Here is a 15,109-nt window from a genome sequence, read left to right as displayed (position 1 = left end):
AGACTCATCTTGATCGCTTCGCTGCACTTCGTGCTGTAATACTGGTCAGCGTTGTTGGGTGTAAATTAAAATTCCTCCCGCTTTTTTTGTGTTTGGTGTGCTTCAACATAACCACAGCACCAAACGAAGCTCGCGCCCTCTCCGCGTAAAAGTGTGCTTTTGATGCACCGGATTGCATACAACCCGGGCGCTGGAAACCCGGGAGGGATGTATCGCGTTACAGTTCCATTTTCGGTGCGACCAGTGTGGCGACCAGGGCCAGGTAGTTTGGTGGTGGGAAAACAGGCCGGCTGTTGTACGGTCAAACACGAGTCCCGGGATAGGATTAGAACAGAGAAAAAGGGGTCACGGTTGTGGTCAGAGCGCTGTACTCGGGAACGGCCACAGGTCAAGAAACGACAATCCGCAAACGAGCTGCACAAATTCGGTGTGCTCTGTAATTGAAACAAATGGGTGCGCTTTTGTGTGTGTGTGTGTGTGTGTGTGTGTGTGTGTGTGTGTGTGTGTGTGTGTGTGTGTGTGTCCTGCCGTGTAGCCGGCGTATGAAAAAGGGCGTGGAAAGATAGTTGGATGAGCAAACATCACCAAAAAATTGGGAAGGATTATGGGGCGATTCTGTGCTGTCTTGTTTCGGCTGTGTGAACGTTTGCCAGTGCCCTTCGCGGTATTTTGTTCGTTAAGCCCTCGCGAGGTTTAAGAGGCTTCGTTGCTAGCAACAAATAAATAAAGAAAGGAACCTCGCGAGAAGCTGCAAAGAAAGTACCGAGCTGCAAACCCTTAAACTACGAAGAAAGCAGATGCAGACAGTGCCTTGCGCAGCAATGACCTTTTTTTTAAGTAAACAACGAACCCAAGAAAATACGCACACCAAAATGACCGTTGGATTTGGTTGCATTGCGGGATACTGCCTGATTTATGGGCTGATTAAGTGACCGGCACGATGCGCTCCGGGTTACGAAACGTTGGATGGCGCCAGTGTCTACGATGCGGTCGCCATTTAGTGTGCGAGAGAATGCAAATAAACTGTGGTTTGTTCAGTAGGTTCCAGAAAAGACAGCCGCTCCGGTTCTGGAAATCAAACTTCCAACCAAATTCTACTACCGAACCTACAAAACAATGAAGTTTTGTGGCTGTTTGTGGTGCCGCGCGATGAAGACATCCTCTCTCCGGAGGGCCATATCCACAGTAGGTGGCGTAACACTACCCACAGAGTGGGTTCGCACTGGTGTTCTTGACTGATGATTGTAGTCTTTCGAGGGGATGTCTTTTTTTCTGTTTGCTTTCACCTGGTTGGTTGATGCTCTAGGCTCTCTTTCCTAGAAGATACAATCAACTCCCGGACTCCGATGCGGGGTTTTTGATTCCGCTGCCCGTTTTTTCCCTTACTTCGAAGGTGTTGAGTTCCGCGAGTTCCGGTGACGGAGTCGTTTGCTCAGGCTAATTAAGGTAAAACAATTTACCATCCGCGCGCGTCCACCCCAGCTCCGGGGATTGGCTCGGTGTGGAGACACTAATTACCATCCAATTAGTATGCTAAGCGACGAGCAGCACCCGAACGACCGATTCCGCCGGAGCTCTCCGATGGGTTTTTGGGATGCGGCTCCGATGTCTTAATTTCGCTGCGTTTGGGCGTTTTGCCGCTTGGAAGACGCCGAGTTGCCGCCGAGGGATTGACAGCGGACAGCGGAGGGTTTGTTTGTCGCTCGGGTATCCCGTGGGTAGTAGCAGCTTGGCCGGCTTGGTAGGTGGTGGATTGTTGGAGCGGGATATTATAGGTGCGATTCTTCACCCCAAAACGTCCTCTTCAGAAATTAAGACCCCCGGTGTCCGGCGACGACGGCAGCAAAACACCCGTTTCGCGTAAGCGGCTACCGGCACTGTCGCGAACTCCCGGTGAGGTATTTATTCCCAAAATTAGCAAATGAGACAAAAGCCGGCGGCACATACCACAGGTCCACCGGGATCCTTTGTTCGGGGTTTTGAAAATGCTGGAGCGTGGCGTTGGGTTCTAAATTAAAAATTCTAATTCTTCGCCCGATCGATGTTGCCTCGGCGTGGGATTGGGCGGTCTGTAGGTGGTCAAAACAAAACGGTTCACTCCCTGGAGGGTACTTTCCAAACCACCCCGAGTGTGTATGTGGGAGTGCGGGGGGGAGACTATGGATCGTGCGTGCGCACTAATGGCGACGCGGTTGATGATCGCGCCCCGTCTGGCGACTCTGATTGAAACGCGTTCGGAATCAAATTTCCAGTGCCGTGTTTGCCATCGGTACTACCCACTCAACTTCGGGCATTCGTGGAGAAGAGCTGGGCCCACGCTACCGTCGCCTAATCTTGATGCAGTTGGGTCCTCTCTCCCTTTTCTGGATGTACAATTAGGCGCCCTCTGGAAATTCAGACAAAACATCGTATCAGGTGTATCACGTAGCGTCCCATTTGTGGAGAGGCAAGATTTTGGAAGCTTTTTGAGCATGTCCGATCGAAGACGAAGTCGTATCATTTAAATGGGCAACAACTCATTCCCTTTGGGCCGTGTGTAATTTGGTGAATGAATTCCATCACACCAGCACTGTGTGGCATTCGCTTCTATTGGGAATTACAGTTTCCAGCTTCTTGTTCGGAGATAGAGCGCTAGATCATTCTATCGTCAAACACGGGATCAAAAGAACCAAACTGAATGATGGCCTTATCGAAGTCTTCTCCTCGTGTCGTTACGGTATTTGACTACCTTTCGATGGATGACCTCCCCCGGGCAACCGTTTTTTGAAGTTGGACGCCGAAAAATGCAAACGACACCACATCGACATCGTTCAGACACGGAAGCGCACGCTTGAGGGCACCCCCGAGCGTGCCAATGCCGTTTCGGATGTGCATCTCGTGTGCATTTACCTGATGTCTAGAGCTTCCTTCCTTGCATGCATGCGCACGGTTCCAAAACAACGGTGCACATGCAATGTGGTTACATCTGTCAAAGTCATTCAGTAACAAGGACCAGTACCATCTACCCTCAAGGGACACACGGTACACTCCTCTCGTTTCTCCATTCACCAGCATTGGAATTGCAGGCTTTATCATCCAAATTGAGACACACATTTCGACGTTCGACTTTCACCCAATGCAGAATGGTGCAATTATGAATAGAATGGTTTAATTAATTTTCTGAAATTTCGAACTTAAATCAAAGCCCCGCTCGTAGGGACTGCTCGGAAACAGCAGCACGGTAATTGTTATGGTTACGGGGAGGGAGATGAACCTTTTGCTGGGTGGATATTGCAACAAAACCGAGGAGGGACACAGCATTGTACGCGCAGCGGGAGGCGTCGTACCAAGAGTCCCGGGCGTCGATATTGGACGATTGGCAAACAGCATTTGTTTGCAGATTTATGCGCTTCCCTCCCCGTGTTTGTGGCAATAGAAATCGGAACGCATACGTAATGTAGCTGTGCCTGTCTGTCTGTTCGGTGCTGTCCAAAAATGGTGCACAATGCCCATTAGTGTTCTGTGTGTGATGACCGTATGTAACGGTAGAGAGAACAAAGCGGTGTGTGTGTGTTTGCGGCACAGCGCTGTGACCGGAAGCAAACCTAATCAGCATTCAGTCACTCGTTGGACCTAACTAAGGGACCCGAGGGACCCGGAGGTTGGTCGTAAAACTAGCCAGCGGGAGGAGGATCAATACTGGCCAAAATTGGTGCTAGCTGACGCGTTGACGTAGGACGTATTCTTCAAAGGCATCGCTGGAACGATGCTGAGAATGAGGAACAAAACACCAACACCACCGTGATAACCACAAGCAAACCGGAAAACTGTACCCCGCCCATGGGACCTTTTAATGTCCGTTTGCGATTGAAGGGTTTTTTTTGTTGCTTTGCTTCACTAGACAACGCAACGCTCAGGCTCAGATAGAGAACGGTTTGGAGGATTTTTCACACACCATTGCTGATTCCCACGCCTTGTGGCTCAAGAAAAGTAATCAAAAGCACATTTTCTGGGCGCAAAAAAACGGGCACAGAACTGGAAATGAGGAATACTCACGAAAACTAGGATAAACTATGCGTCGTTTGTGTGTGTTTGTGTGTGTGTTTTGTATTTGTACCGCCCGCTGAGTATAGATCCCAAACCCCAGCAGGATGTCTGGTAGGTGGATATTGAAGAAACCCAGGAGTACGGAACGTTTTTTCTTCGAAAAATCGAAACCTCATTAAAGAAAATGAGAAACGGCCAACAACGACAAAAAATCGATCATTATTTTGCCATCATCAAGCTTGAAAGGGGGAGATCTAGCGAGCGCCTTAAGGAAGTGTGCAGTATCGATGGGAAACGCCTTCAAGTGACTTTCTCCTCCTGTTGAAAGCGTTAAGATACCTTGAGAGGACACAAAAAAGGATGCAGTAGCGTACAACAACTACCCATTGGAAAAGGAAGGAGTTTTAAGAAACTCAGCAACAATACAAAAAATACCCCTTCCGGCGAAATTGAGAAGAGTTGGCGGTCCTGCTGCGGTAAGCGAAACGATCGTTCGCCCGTTTGACTTTGTTTTGTGCCACATTTTCCTTGATCGGACGCTGGCGTGTCGTCCTGGTCCCTCCCGGAGGGCACAGCGGCAAAAATAACCGTACACAGTCGTCCTTTTTTTGTCACTTTGGACCAAAAAAAAAGCATTAAGTGTCCCCCATATTTTTTCACGCTTTACCAAGCAAAGACTGCAATTACCGCCACCACTGCGCTCGCCTGGCCTGGCCGATTTCGTTAGTTGGAATTGGACTTTTCGGGGCGTTCTTCTCGAGGATACAAACCTTCGGCGAACAGTTTGAACAGGGTTTCTTAAGGGCTGTGTGTGTAAGCGACATAAGAAATGGAGAAGTAACTTCGTCCTGTTTCGCAAAGGGTAAAATTGATTTCCGGCCAATAATGCGGGGACGGCGTGGGGAGGTTTTTTGTGGGTTGCTAATTTGGGCCTTCGCTAAATGTAAATCGGGACTTTTGAACGGTTTCGGTAATTCAGGAAGTAGCTTAATTTGCAAGGGGGAACTTTTACGAGGTTTTGGAAATTGGCAGTCCTGCTCCGGTGGGGGGGAAAATAAAATTCCTTTAATGGGTGGCCACCAGAATCGTAAAAATTGATTGACAAAGTGTTTTTCAAAATATTTTGCAAACGCTTGCAAGGAGATCGTTGCCATTTTAATTCTTCGCGTTTGCACAAAACTTCTTGAGCAAACCATGTATAATGCGTCACCCTTCTGAAGATCCTTTTTTGGCGTCCCAAAGGAGAATTAGGAGTTTGAAAAATAATAGAAAAACAAAACTCCTTAAATAAAAAGCAATCAAAGAGTGCGTTGCGTGACAACGGGACGGTCGCACAAATGGACGCCAACTGAGCAAAACGACGGTGTGTTGTGTGTGAAGCATCTTTTTCCGCCGCTTTCGATCGGATTTGTTGCCGTTGTTGTTTTCTCACGCAAATTATGCTGGTACTATGCGAACCAGGCAGCACTGCAGCCCGTGAGTGACACTTGACTTTTGGACGGCGCGCGTCGTTTCGATTGAAGCGGGCTGACAGCGGGAAAATAAATTGACTTTTTTTCGCTTCTTCTTCTTGCCTTAAAGAATCAAGCACCGCGAACGTCGGTTCGATCGATTCGCTTATTCTTTCGATACTTTTTTTTCAAGGGTCCTCTTTAATCTTCCAACTTCTTCCACTCACATTTTACGTCTTTTGTGCGCGCGCGCGGAGCTAAAAGGGACACTTTGAACGGTCGTGCGACTTTCCTTCTCGTACGATGATGATGATGATGGTCATCTTAAGGTTTTCCTGCTGGAAGATTAAAGCCGTTACAAGCTGTGTGCATTTTCCCCCTCTTCACTGGACAGCAATGAAAAATCAAGGACCGCGTACGGAGGCAGATTAATGGTACTTTTATTAAAGTGAAAAAAAATGCAATCCGGTCAAGAAAAACAAATTTCCCATAGCGCGCGCGAGCAGGGAATGGTTTGCGCGGACGCTACAAAGCAACTTTCCCTTTTCCCGGTGTGTGCGCACAAGGGGGAGGAGGTTTCGAGCGTCTCAGCGACCATCGGCCAAACGATTTCCAAGTGGTTGATTGACGAACGCGTCGAGCGTTCTTGCCGTTGTTGTGCATAACTTGTTCGATGGAACTTGTTTCGCGATTAGCGTCGCGATCTAAAAAACCAAAAAAAAAAAACCTAACGGACGGTGCCGCACGCTGCCCTGTTCCCTTCCGCGTCTTTTCAATGGAGGTTTTTCCCCTGTTAAAACCATTTCTCCCCTGCCCGAAAACAATGCAAATCGCTGCGTTGACAAGACGGCGGCTCGCGTGCATCTCACGCACAATTGACGGTCTAATAGAACGCGGAGGGAAGGTCGCAGAAACCCCTAGGCCGTGGCGCGATAAAGCAGGATAAGAAGCGCGCGAAGAAAGTAGGGAGAGTTTTGGCGTCCCTCCTTTTCGTTCCCTTTCGTTTGGCCGTAGGGTACCGTGGGCAAAGTGAAAGTTGTTTTGCTGCCGTACGAGAGCCATTGTTTAATAGAACTTGTATTCAAATCTGTCGATTCTGTCGCGTCGCGGAGAAAGAATTGAGGAGGAAACCGGGCGTAAGAACTATCTAAATCTTTCGCGCATATGGGTTTTTTTTTTACTCACGCTTGGGCTTTAGAGTTTGAGCGTAAAAAAGGGGTGTGTTGGTGGGAACCGTGGACCGATTTTCGGCCGGCCTTTCAAGGTGTGTTGTGCTTGCCGCCGGGCTGTGCGTCTTGGCTGCCGTGAAATTGTTGCATTCGGAGGCATTGAGTTTCGAATCGTTGGCAGGGGGAAACTGGTGGATTCCGTTCCTTTCCTTTTCTTTTTTTTTGGCGAGTAATTTTTCCCAAACTGCCCTCTGGCGCGCCGTTGGACTCAGGCACGCACACACACACAAAGGGGGAGGATATGTGCGTAGTCATTGTTATTACAGGGCTATTAAAAGTTCTTGATTTATGATTTTGGCGGGTTCGGTCGTGTTGTTTTTTTTTTTTTATTAAATAGCGGTTCTGTTTGCTGGAGATTGCCAGCATTTTGGCACGCTCATAATTGGGCAGCTCCAGAAATGTGACTTTTTTTTGGTGTGTGTTACAAAGGAACGTCAGCGCGTTGGTCACTTAAAGGGAATGGCGGAAGAATGTCGTCCAAGCATACCTTGGGAGTACGTGAAACCGTGTTTTTTGTTCCTCTTTTTGTTTCCTAAGCGTATGCGGAAGAAGATATCTCTTACACACAGCAGCATTAGACATCCAGAACAAAGCAGAGAAACAAATGGGCAAAGGCTGTAAAGTTCTGTACCACCCCGGGACCGGCTGTGACGGGGTTTGCTCGATGGTTTTATGCGTGTGAAATATTTAATTTTCGCATTTTTCACCTCGCGTGTATGACAGGGTTTTAAGCGCTCATTTGAAGCATCGTAAGCACTCTGCTAGTTGATGAAACACATAAAAATATATATTTTATGTGTGTGTGTGTGAGCAAAGAATGGTAATACATCCCATAATCCCGCACGATTTAAGATCATCACAAACCATCACAAGCATCAAGCTTACGGAGAAAGATTTGCACAGCAAAGAACATCACTTAATAGCGCCCGTTATGAAATTGTGGAAGCTGCTGCTCACCCTTTCTTTGCTTTTTTCCTTGCTTCGCTTTGCGTTCCCTCTAAACGACCGCACAAACTTCCAGCTCGTGCAAACAATGGCGCTAAACAATTACGCTTTCACCGAGCCGGGCTTTTTATAGAATCATATTTTTTCCCAATCCCCACCCGAAAATCACCCATCGTCGTCTTGTCGAGTGGAAAAAGAAAAGAAAGCATTAGCATGGTATATGATTGTTGCTTTGCATGCATGTGGAAAAAGGATTTAGTTTGAAGGGAAAGCCGCTAAAAGAGACTTATTATTTGAATGCTCAATCGCCAGAAATGTATCCCCCGAGAACGAGCGACCGCATCGTCATTTGTAATTTCCTTTTGTAACAGAAAGTCGATGATGATGATGAGGATGATGGTTAAGGTTGTGCAGGTGATAAATGATTGCATGACATGAAAATTTCGGGGTTTGCGCTTCTATTTTTGCGCGCAACCCAAACTTGCAGGAAACAGCAACTTTGCGAGAGAAGAAAAGGGTCGTACGGTTGTTCTGTTTCCGTCCCTACTGCAATCAAACGGCATCGTGCGTGTGTGTGTGGTACCATTTCTTGACACGAAACGCGGCGGCGACGGGATGTAAGACATCATTAATCGATTCCTTTCTGGAAGAGGGAACGAAAAAGAGGGGCACCTCAATTTGTGCCTTATAAAAGAAGCCAGGCTGTCGAGAAAACTGTGTTGCTGTGTCGAATTTTATTGTTATTATCGTTCAGAGGTTTATGAACTATTATGCAAAAATACACCTCCCGCTGCTTCGCGCGGCTTTGCGGAACGCGCTTAAGAACTGGGAAAAATGCAGCACCACCGCAAACACGATAATGATGTGTTGTGCATCGGAGAGGCTTAGCGAAACCGTGGGACAACACTGGACTGGGACTGGGAAATCGTCGGCTGCAGATTGTTGCAGATAATGCACCCGAGAGTGAAGCAGACCGTACCGGATTTGTTTACGTGTGCATCCTCTGTTTGGGCTTGCAAATGATAGTTACAATTGATGGTAAATTGATTTTTCCTATTCCAACACGGTCGTAAGGAAGTTTAAACATCCATTCCATTCTGGGGTCGTTGCAAAACAAAAGTAAGGCGCCCGTTCATGCTGCATTGACAACTGTGTAACCCTGGGCAAAAGTAAGCATACCGGGCTTGGGAGTGTAAATAATCATTCCTTTCCATCATAACTCAACCGCGCCTGCACCGTGCAGGCTAATCAGCTTCTCTCAACCGTCGTCTTCGCTGTCGGGTTCGTCGCCTTCGCCCGTCCCGATGTTTGTTTGGTTGCAAATGCAGCATTAAAAGTTTACAACCAAAGCCGGGCCCAGAATGTTTATGGCACAATCTCTCGTGCATTAGCTTTTAATTGTTATCCTTTGAGAAGAGTGTGGTATGCATGGGCAGTTGTGTTGGTTTATATGTGATACACGTTTGTATTAAAATGGCAAATTGCCCATCTACCCTTCGACACGGAATCGAAGGTCACCATCATTTGCCGCTGATTGAGCTTAATGCGTGTTTCTGGCTGTGTGTGGCGGTTCGTCGATGTTTTTTTTTTATTTCGAACCGGGTCAGTATGCAGCCATGTGCTTAACCTTTGACGTATCGATCGAGCAAATAGAAACTGGTTGAATTATGGATTTTCCCCCCAATGAGATGAGTTCCATTCTCGTTGGATCATATTGAAAATGCACTTTTAAAGTGTAATACTTGCCAACTCCATCACAAGCCGGAAGAACGGAAGTTCTTTGCAGCAACCCTCTCCCTTTCGCCTCGCCTCGTTTAGAAGGACCGAGTGTAGTCGGCGTTTACGTAGCGTAAAAAATAATTAAATCAAAATCAAACTGCAAACAATCGACGGGACCGGAGTTGTTCGGGGTAACCTAGGCCGCACGGTGCGTCATTGAAGGCTGTGTAACGCCGCGTTACGTTTCAATCAGTTCAGCCAACCGTGTAACGGCGCTGAACCTCGGTTCGAGGGCGCTCACGCACACAAACATCGCTTGCAAAAGTCCTTGTCCTGTCCCGAGAGGCGGGTGGTGGTGGTGGTGGAATCAAGGTGGCATAGGTCTCTAAACCACCCCGATTCCAGTAGTCCACCGCGCTCGTGTGTTCGGGGTGTTGTTGGAAAAGATGAACTCAAATGCGAACGAACGTAGATAGAATGAAGAGATTATCCCTACGGATTTGGTCGGGAAATTTCATCAAACAACACGTCCCGCTACCTACCTCCCCTGTCAGGTGATGATTTTTATAAGCTGGCTGCGAACGAAAAAAGACTGAGGGATTAGACCAAATTGGAGCAAAGATGAAGAATTATGGAAACAATGGGCGCGTTGCTCGGGGTTTGTTCGCTTTTAATAAAGAAAGGCGCTGTTGATTGTTTTGCTCCACGTAGAAGTAATTTCTAAGTCAAATCATTTGTTTAAAGGTAATCCTTCCAATTTAATGCCCTCACTTTTGCTTATTTATCTAGAAATTGATCTGTTGCTCCTTTTTTGCTGCTCCCCGTATCACACTGTTTAATCTGAAACCGCAGTTCGACACAGTGCTAAATATTTGTTTAAGCGCATTGCGCCAATGATGACACTGTTCCAAATTAAGCTGCCAAAGAACCAACAACATTTAAATCATTTTTTTGTAACCTATTTTTCGGGTGCGCCTCTCGATAAAACCCAAGGGTTGAGTTGAAGCATTACAACAACGCCGGCACGCCCGTATGCAAAACAGCTATCCCATCCCGTTGCTGGAACAGCGAGGGTTCGTGAGGTTGTGTCATCGTTCAGGGGTCTTCCCCGGGAGAGAGATGGTGTTTAGATTGGATCAGTGAAAATTAAAAAGTTCATTTCCGGGCTCACTTCAATCAGAGAGGCTTTGAACACAGCAGAACGTATAAAATGCAAATCGAGTAGTGAACTGAATGCACCAGAGCGCAGATTGGGATTGATTGGGACGTTTTGGGGTGTGCGTGACCCGTTTTTTGTTGTTGTTGAAGGACCCTAAAGGTACCGCCGCACAAGATGCATCAGCAGAGCAGCAAATTAAAATACACCGAATAAGTGCCATTCGGTAATTTAAATCTTCTAAATTACTAATTTATGCGAAACTCTTCAAGCACAACGCACTATACCATGCAATGCCATGCACACACACATCGTTGCATATTTCATAGTTTTATGGGCCATAAGGAATCTATTTCAAAAACACACATAACTGTCAAATATTGCAATTAAAAGTACAAGTACAGAAAACACACAACTTTGAAGGTCTCGTTCTCTGCCCTGGAAATGCAAATGAGGTTGCAGAATTGAAATTGCAAACTAGAGACCCACACCAGACGACGGGGAACCCATACAATTCTAGTGACACATATATTTGATATTCAATGTTTATACTCCGATCAAAGTCATAAAACACCTCCGGAGTAAAAAGAAAAAAGAGGCTCAACACCGATCGTGTGTGTGTGATTACATTTCCGGATAATATCAAAGCCCGCGTTAGTTTGCAGTTCAAAAAAATACAATAATAGAAAACTCTCTGCGTCTCTGCGAATAGAATGACATGCAGAGGTAAACAAACAAAAAAAAAAAAATAGTGCCGAGGGATAAATTTTGCACAAGCACAAGCAAGTGAGCAAGTACTTCCGGTACTGTGCTGCAACAGAGCGCGATGGTAAACGAGATACAATAAGAGTGGAACGAAGGGTTAGAGAGAAGGGAGAGAGGGTCTGAAACACTCTGTCCATTCGTATTTACCTTCTGACTGTATGTATGCAGCCTGTCAGTTGCAGCTAGGGCGGCTCGGTAGGTTTTGGTTTTGGTCTGTCAGTTAAAACTGGAGAATCAACCATATTTGAATATACATATTCCCAAGCATCTTCTTCCTGCTCCAACTCCTCCTCCTCCCCTTCTTCCCGGCAGAAAAGATCACCACTACCGCCAACCAGAGGAGGAGGGGGCTGATAAATCGGTTCCAATTCCAGACACTGACCTGGTTGTTATGCAACAGTGCACAACGAACACAACGTCCGAGGCCCTGCCGAGGGATTGGAATTGCGAAGATCCCAGGAAATACGGGGCTATACCAAGTGGGCGCGTGGGCCGGAACCACCACTTATACACAGGCACCAACCATTGGTCAGCGATGAAGCGATGAAGCAAAGATGTGAACCATTGCAGCAGTGCAATAATAACGAGTGTGGAGCGTCCGCGCAGTGCACCACCGGAGTGCGCACTTCAGAATATGCAGATGATCTTCATTGAGTGCAACTGGAACGGCGGAAAGGAAGCTAGGAGAGGAAGGGAGAGAGAGGGAACTCAACATCAAACCCTGTGGACGTCTGACCCGGTCCGAGTGTGGTTCGAGCGTTCCACTTTGACCAGTGACGGGACCAGGGAGTTCAAGGGAAAATCCCAACCCAACGGTGGAAATTTCACGGAATCAGCTATCAAGCAAAAAAGCGTATACAGGACAGGTGGTGTTGCGGGTTTGGAATGGAAACAAAAATAAATTGGTAAAAAAGCCGGTAGTGTCAGTGTTAGCGAGCAAAAAAAGGGTTATGATTCCGTTCGGGCTGAGTTGAATTTCATTAGCCATTTTGTGTTCTGCTGCCGCCGTCCGGTGGGGTGCCAGGAAGGATACAATGGGGGTTGTTCACTTTTGCCGTACTTCTGGCCTCTCACAGCGGGGTAGGCATGAGACACACATCCATAACAGTTTGACCACCTTTCAGCATAATACACCAAAAGAGGGAATCTTTCAAGTACGCACACATAAAAAAAAAACCTTGAATGTTTGGTGATTATGAAAAATTATTCGCCGTTTGCTTTCAAACACACAACAAGAGCACCTCGTGTGTGCGTGTGATCTATTTCCATTTCCGAACGTCACCCTCCCTCTTTTTAAAGGGTGTGTTTGTTTTTTTGCTCTTGTTGCTGTAAAGGTACAAAACGAAACATCGATTCGGACGTTCGGGAACGAGTTGAACTGGGGGAGAGATGCTCACTTACGCGCATTACAACTGGCATTACACACGCACCAACCAAGCGGCCGCTCGTTCGAATTGTGTCCTTCAACAGCTTCCCTGGGCTTTCGATAAAAGGGTATCCCTTTGCTGCAACTCTGGTCTATCTGGACCTCCAGAAAGGGGTGTTACGTGCATAAATCATCCCCCTGTCGCCTCTTGCACGTTGCTGATTATGAATAAATCTTTCTCGCTCGCATAGAGACACAAACACATATGTGCGCATAACCTCAACGCACTGCAAACTGACAGGCAGCACCATCAACAATAACAAACAGTCCGAGTTCGACTTTCGAGTGGGTTGCTCTTTCGGGAAGGGCATTTTTTCGCTAACACTCCCGAGTCCTCACTGTCCACTGGCTGTGGACTTCATTTGGACCGGATTTAGGTGCAATTTGGAGAGTTGCCAGTCGCCAGACTTCAATCAAAAGAGGAGGGATGCATCAAGGATTCCGGGGAAGGGCTTTTGTGTGAACATTATTACACCTTCGAGATAATGAATGTTTGAAGAGGGATTAACGGATTTTAGCGTCCGCTCAAGTGGAGAACATCACCACTTCTCGGGGTGTAAACAAAACCATTCGGAATTTCGGAGAGAATTTACCTAGACAGCTTTGGAGGTTTATAAATTTCAGACTTGAACGCAATTTCAGGAAAAGTTCAATATTTTCAATGGAATTTAATTTTCGCTTGATGTGGTGCTGTCGAAAGAATGTCCTTATCATGGCACCATCAATCAACCGGGCTAGTTAGGAGACGGCAAAGGACGTGCTCATACATCATCATCGTCCAATTACAGTTGCATTTTTAGGTTCGTTCTCTGGGGACGTTTGAGTGCTCTGCAGTTCCATCTACGGTTGCATTTGTTGCTGCCAGTACTGATATGTGCAGACTATTTCTCCTCCTTCAAAACGACCACCAAAACCCTTGGGTGGGAGTACCTAACCGCTCTCTCTCGTTGTAACAATTAATCAGCGATCGGTAAACGATCATTAATCGTGGCACCAGCACCACCGAGGGCCACCACCATGTACGTCGTCCGTTTGTATTAAAGCTGTCAGCAAATAATGACAAACGTGAGCGCACACCGCCGCCACCATGATGGTGGTCGGTTTAGACCCAAACAGTGTTTAGGCTCGGTGTGTGTCTGTTTTGGATGCGATTAAATTAATTTGTTCTAATCCCTGATACACCACACCCCACACGTTCGTGTGTTTTGATGTAGATGTAATCGCTCCGAGTTGGAACCAGTTGCTGCAGTAGTCGTGCAACAAGCTGCAGCAGCAGTAGCGCCGTCTATATGTCTTCCCTTGTGTCTGCATCATGAGGTCACTACAGAAAAGCGTAGCGTCGGCACCGGTGAGGGCAATTAGTTCGCCGGTTTTGGGGCCGCTCGAAAGTGATGGAAAAATGATGAAAACATACACACAAACGCAACGATCAATCATTGCGAGTTAAGGACCCTCTTGACATTGATCCGATCCGTCGGTGGGTTTTGAGAGTTCGTTCGCTGTTGTGCCGCAGTAGTTTCATTGAATGAATGACGGTGACGGTTGTAGTAGATGGTGACCATTCGTAGATAAAACATAATTAATATCACATTAAAGGCTTCATTTAATTGACTCACTGTTTTCTCTCTCTCTCTCCCTCTCCCACACACAGGCGTCAACATATGGGCGGGTGGACGACGGCAGCGGCAAACGCGAAACAGAATGGACTGTCCGCGGGCACGACCGCACCGAGCAGCAAGAGCGCCACCACCAGCCCGGACCGGTTGCGCGGCGCAACGCACGATCTGTTCGAGCTGCTCGAGCGCGTCCAGTGCTCGCGGCTGGACGATCAGCGCTGCGTTCTACCGTCGTACTTCACACAGGTGCGTAAACTGCTTCTTCCATTTCGTGTATCCTTTCCTTAGTTTTTTCGCCTTCTTTTGCCCCTTTCGATCATCGTTATTACGGTTATTAGTGTGTAAGCCTTTCCGCCACTTTGGAAAAAGGTTATACGTTTTTAATTATTTTTCGGTCGCACGGCAGTCGCAATGGCGAGTTACAATAGTTCGTCTTATTCTTGTAGAGAAGAGTGAAAGAAGGCAAGAAGATCGCTTTAATTTATTCATTCACGTGCCACGCTTATACTCTCACACACACTACAAAACGTCGCAGTAACGACGGCGATGCAATTCGGTCGTGTTGCAGCTTGCAATTCGCTTTATGAACTGTATCCTCCTCTCGTTGAAGTGCACGGGTGTGACGGTTTATTGGACGAGTGCTCAGCAGTGCTCAGGTGGAAGCTTTCTTCGCCTATCGCTGGTGGCACGCGATCGTTGCTGGCACGAGCCGGCCATTTCCGTCAACCACCGAGCAAGTGTTTTCTGCGACCTTCAGAGCTCCGGGTCCGTTGCGG

General features: G+C 47.2%; 1 protein-coding gene across 7 annotated transcripts in view; it reads left to right on the top strand.

Moving 5' to 3' along the window:
* The window catches only part of LOC120899623 (rap1 GTPase-activating protein 1), a 161,100-nt gene that overhangs the window by 80,306 nt on the left and 65,685 nt on the right, over positions 1-15,109 (top strand). For all 7 annotated transcript variants that reach the window (XM_040305672.1, XM_040305675.1, XM_040305674.1 and 4 more), the window contains one exon: positions 14,369-14,579. In XM_040305672.1, the coding sequence (XP_040161606.1) occupies positions 14,369-14,579 (211 nt within the window). The remainder of the gene's footprint in view (positions 1-14,368; positions 14,580-15,109) is intronic.

Source organism: Anopheles arabiensis, chromosome 3, assembly GCF_016920715.1.
Source record: "Anopheles arabiensis isolate DONGOLA chromosome 3, AaraD3, whole genome shotgun sequence".
In the NCBI taxonomy this organism is placed as follows: Eukaryota; Metazoa; Arthropoda; class Insecta; order Diptera; family Culicidae; genus Anopheles; species Anopheles arabiensis.
Note: the sequence above shows the minus strand (reverse complement) of the source record. Positions and strands in the feature narration are given on the sequence as shown.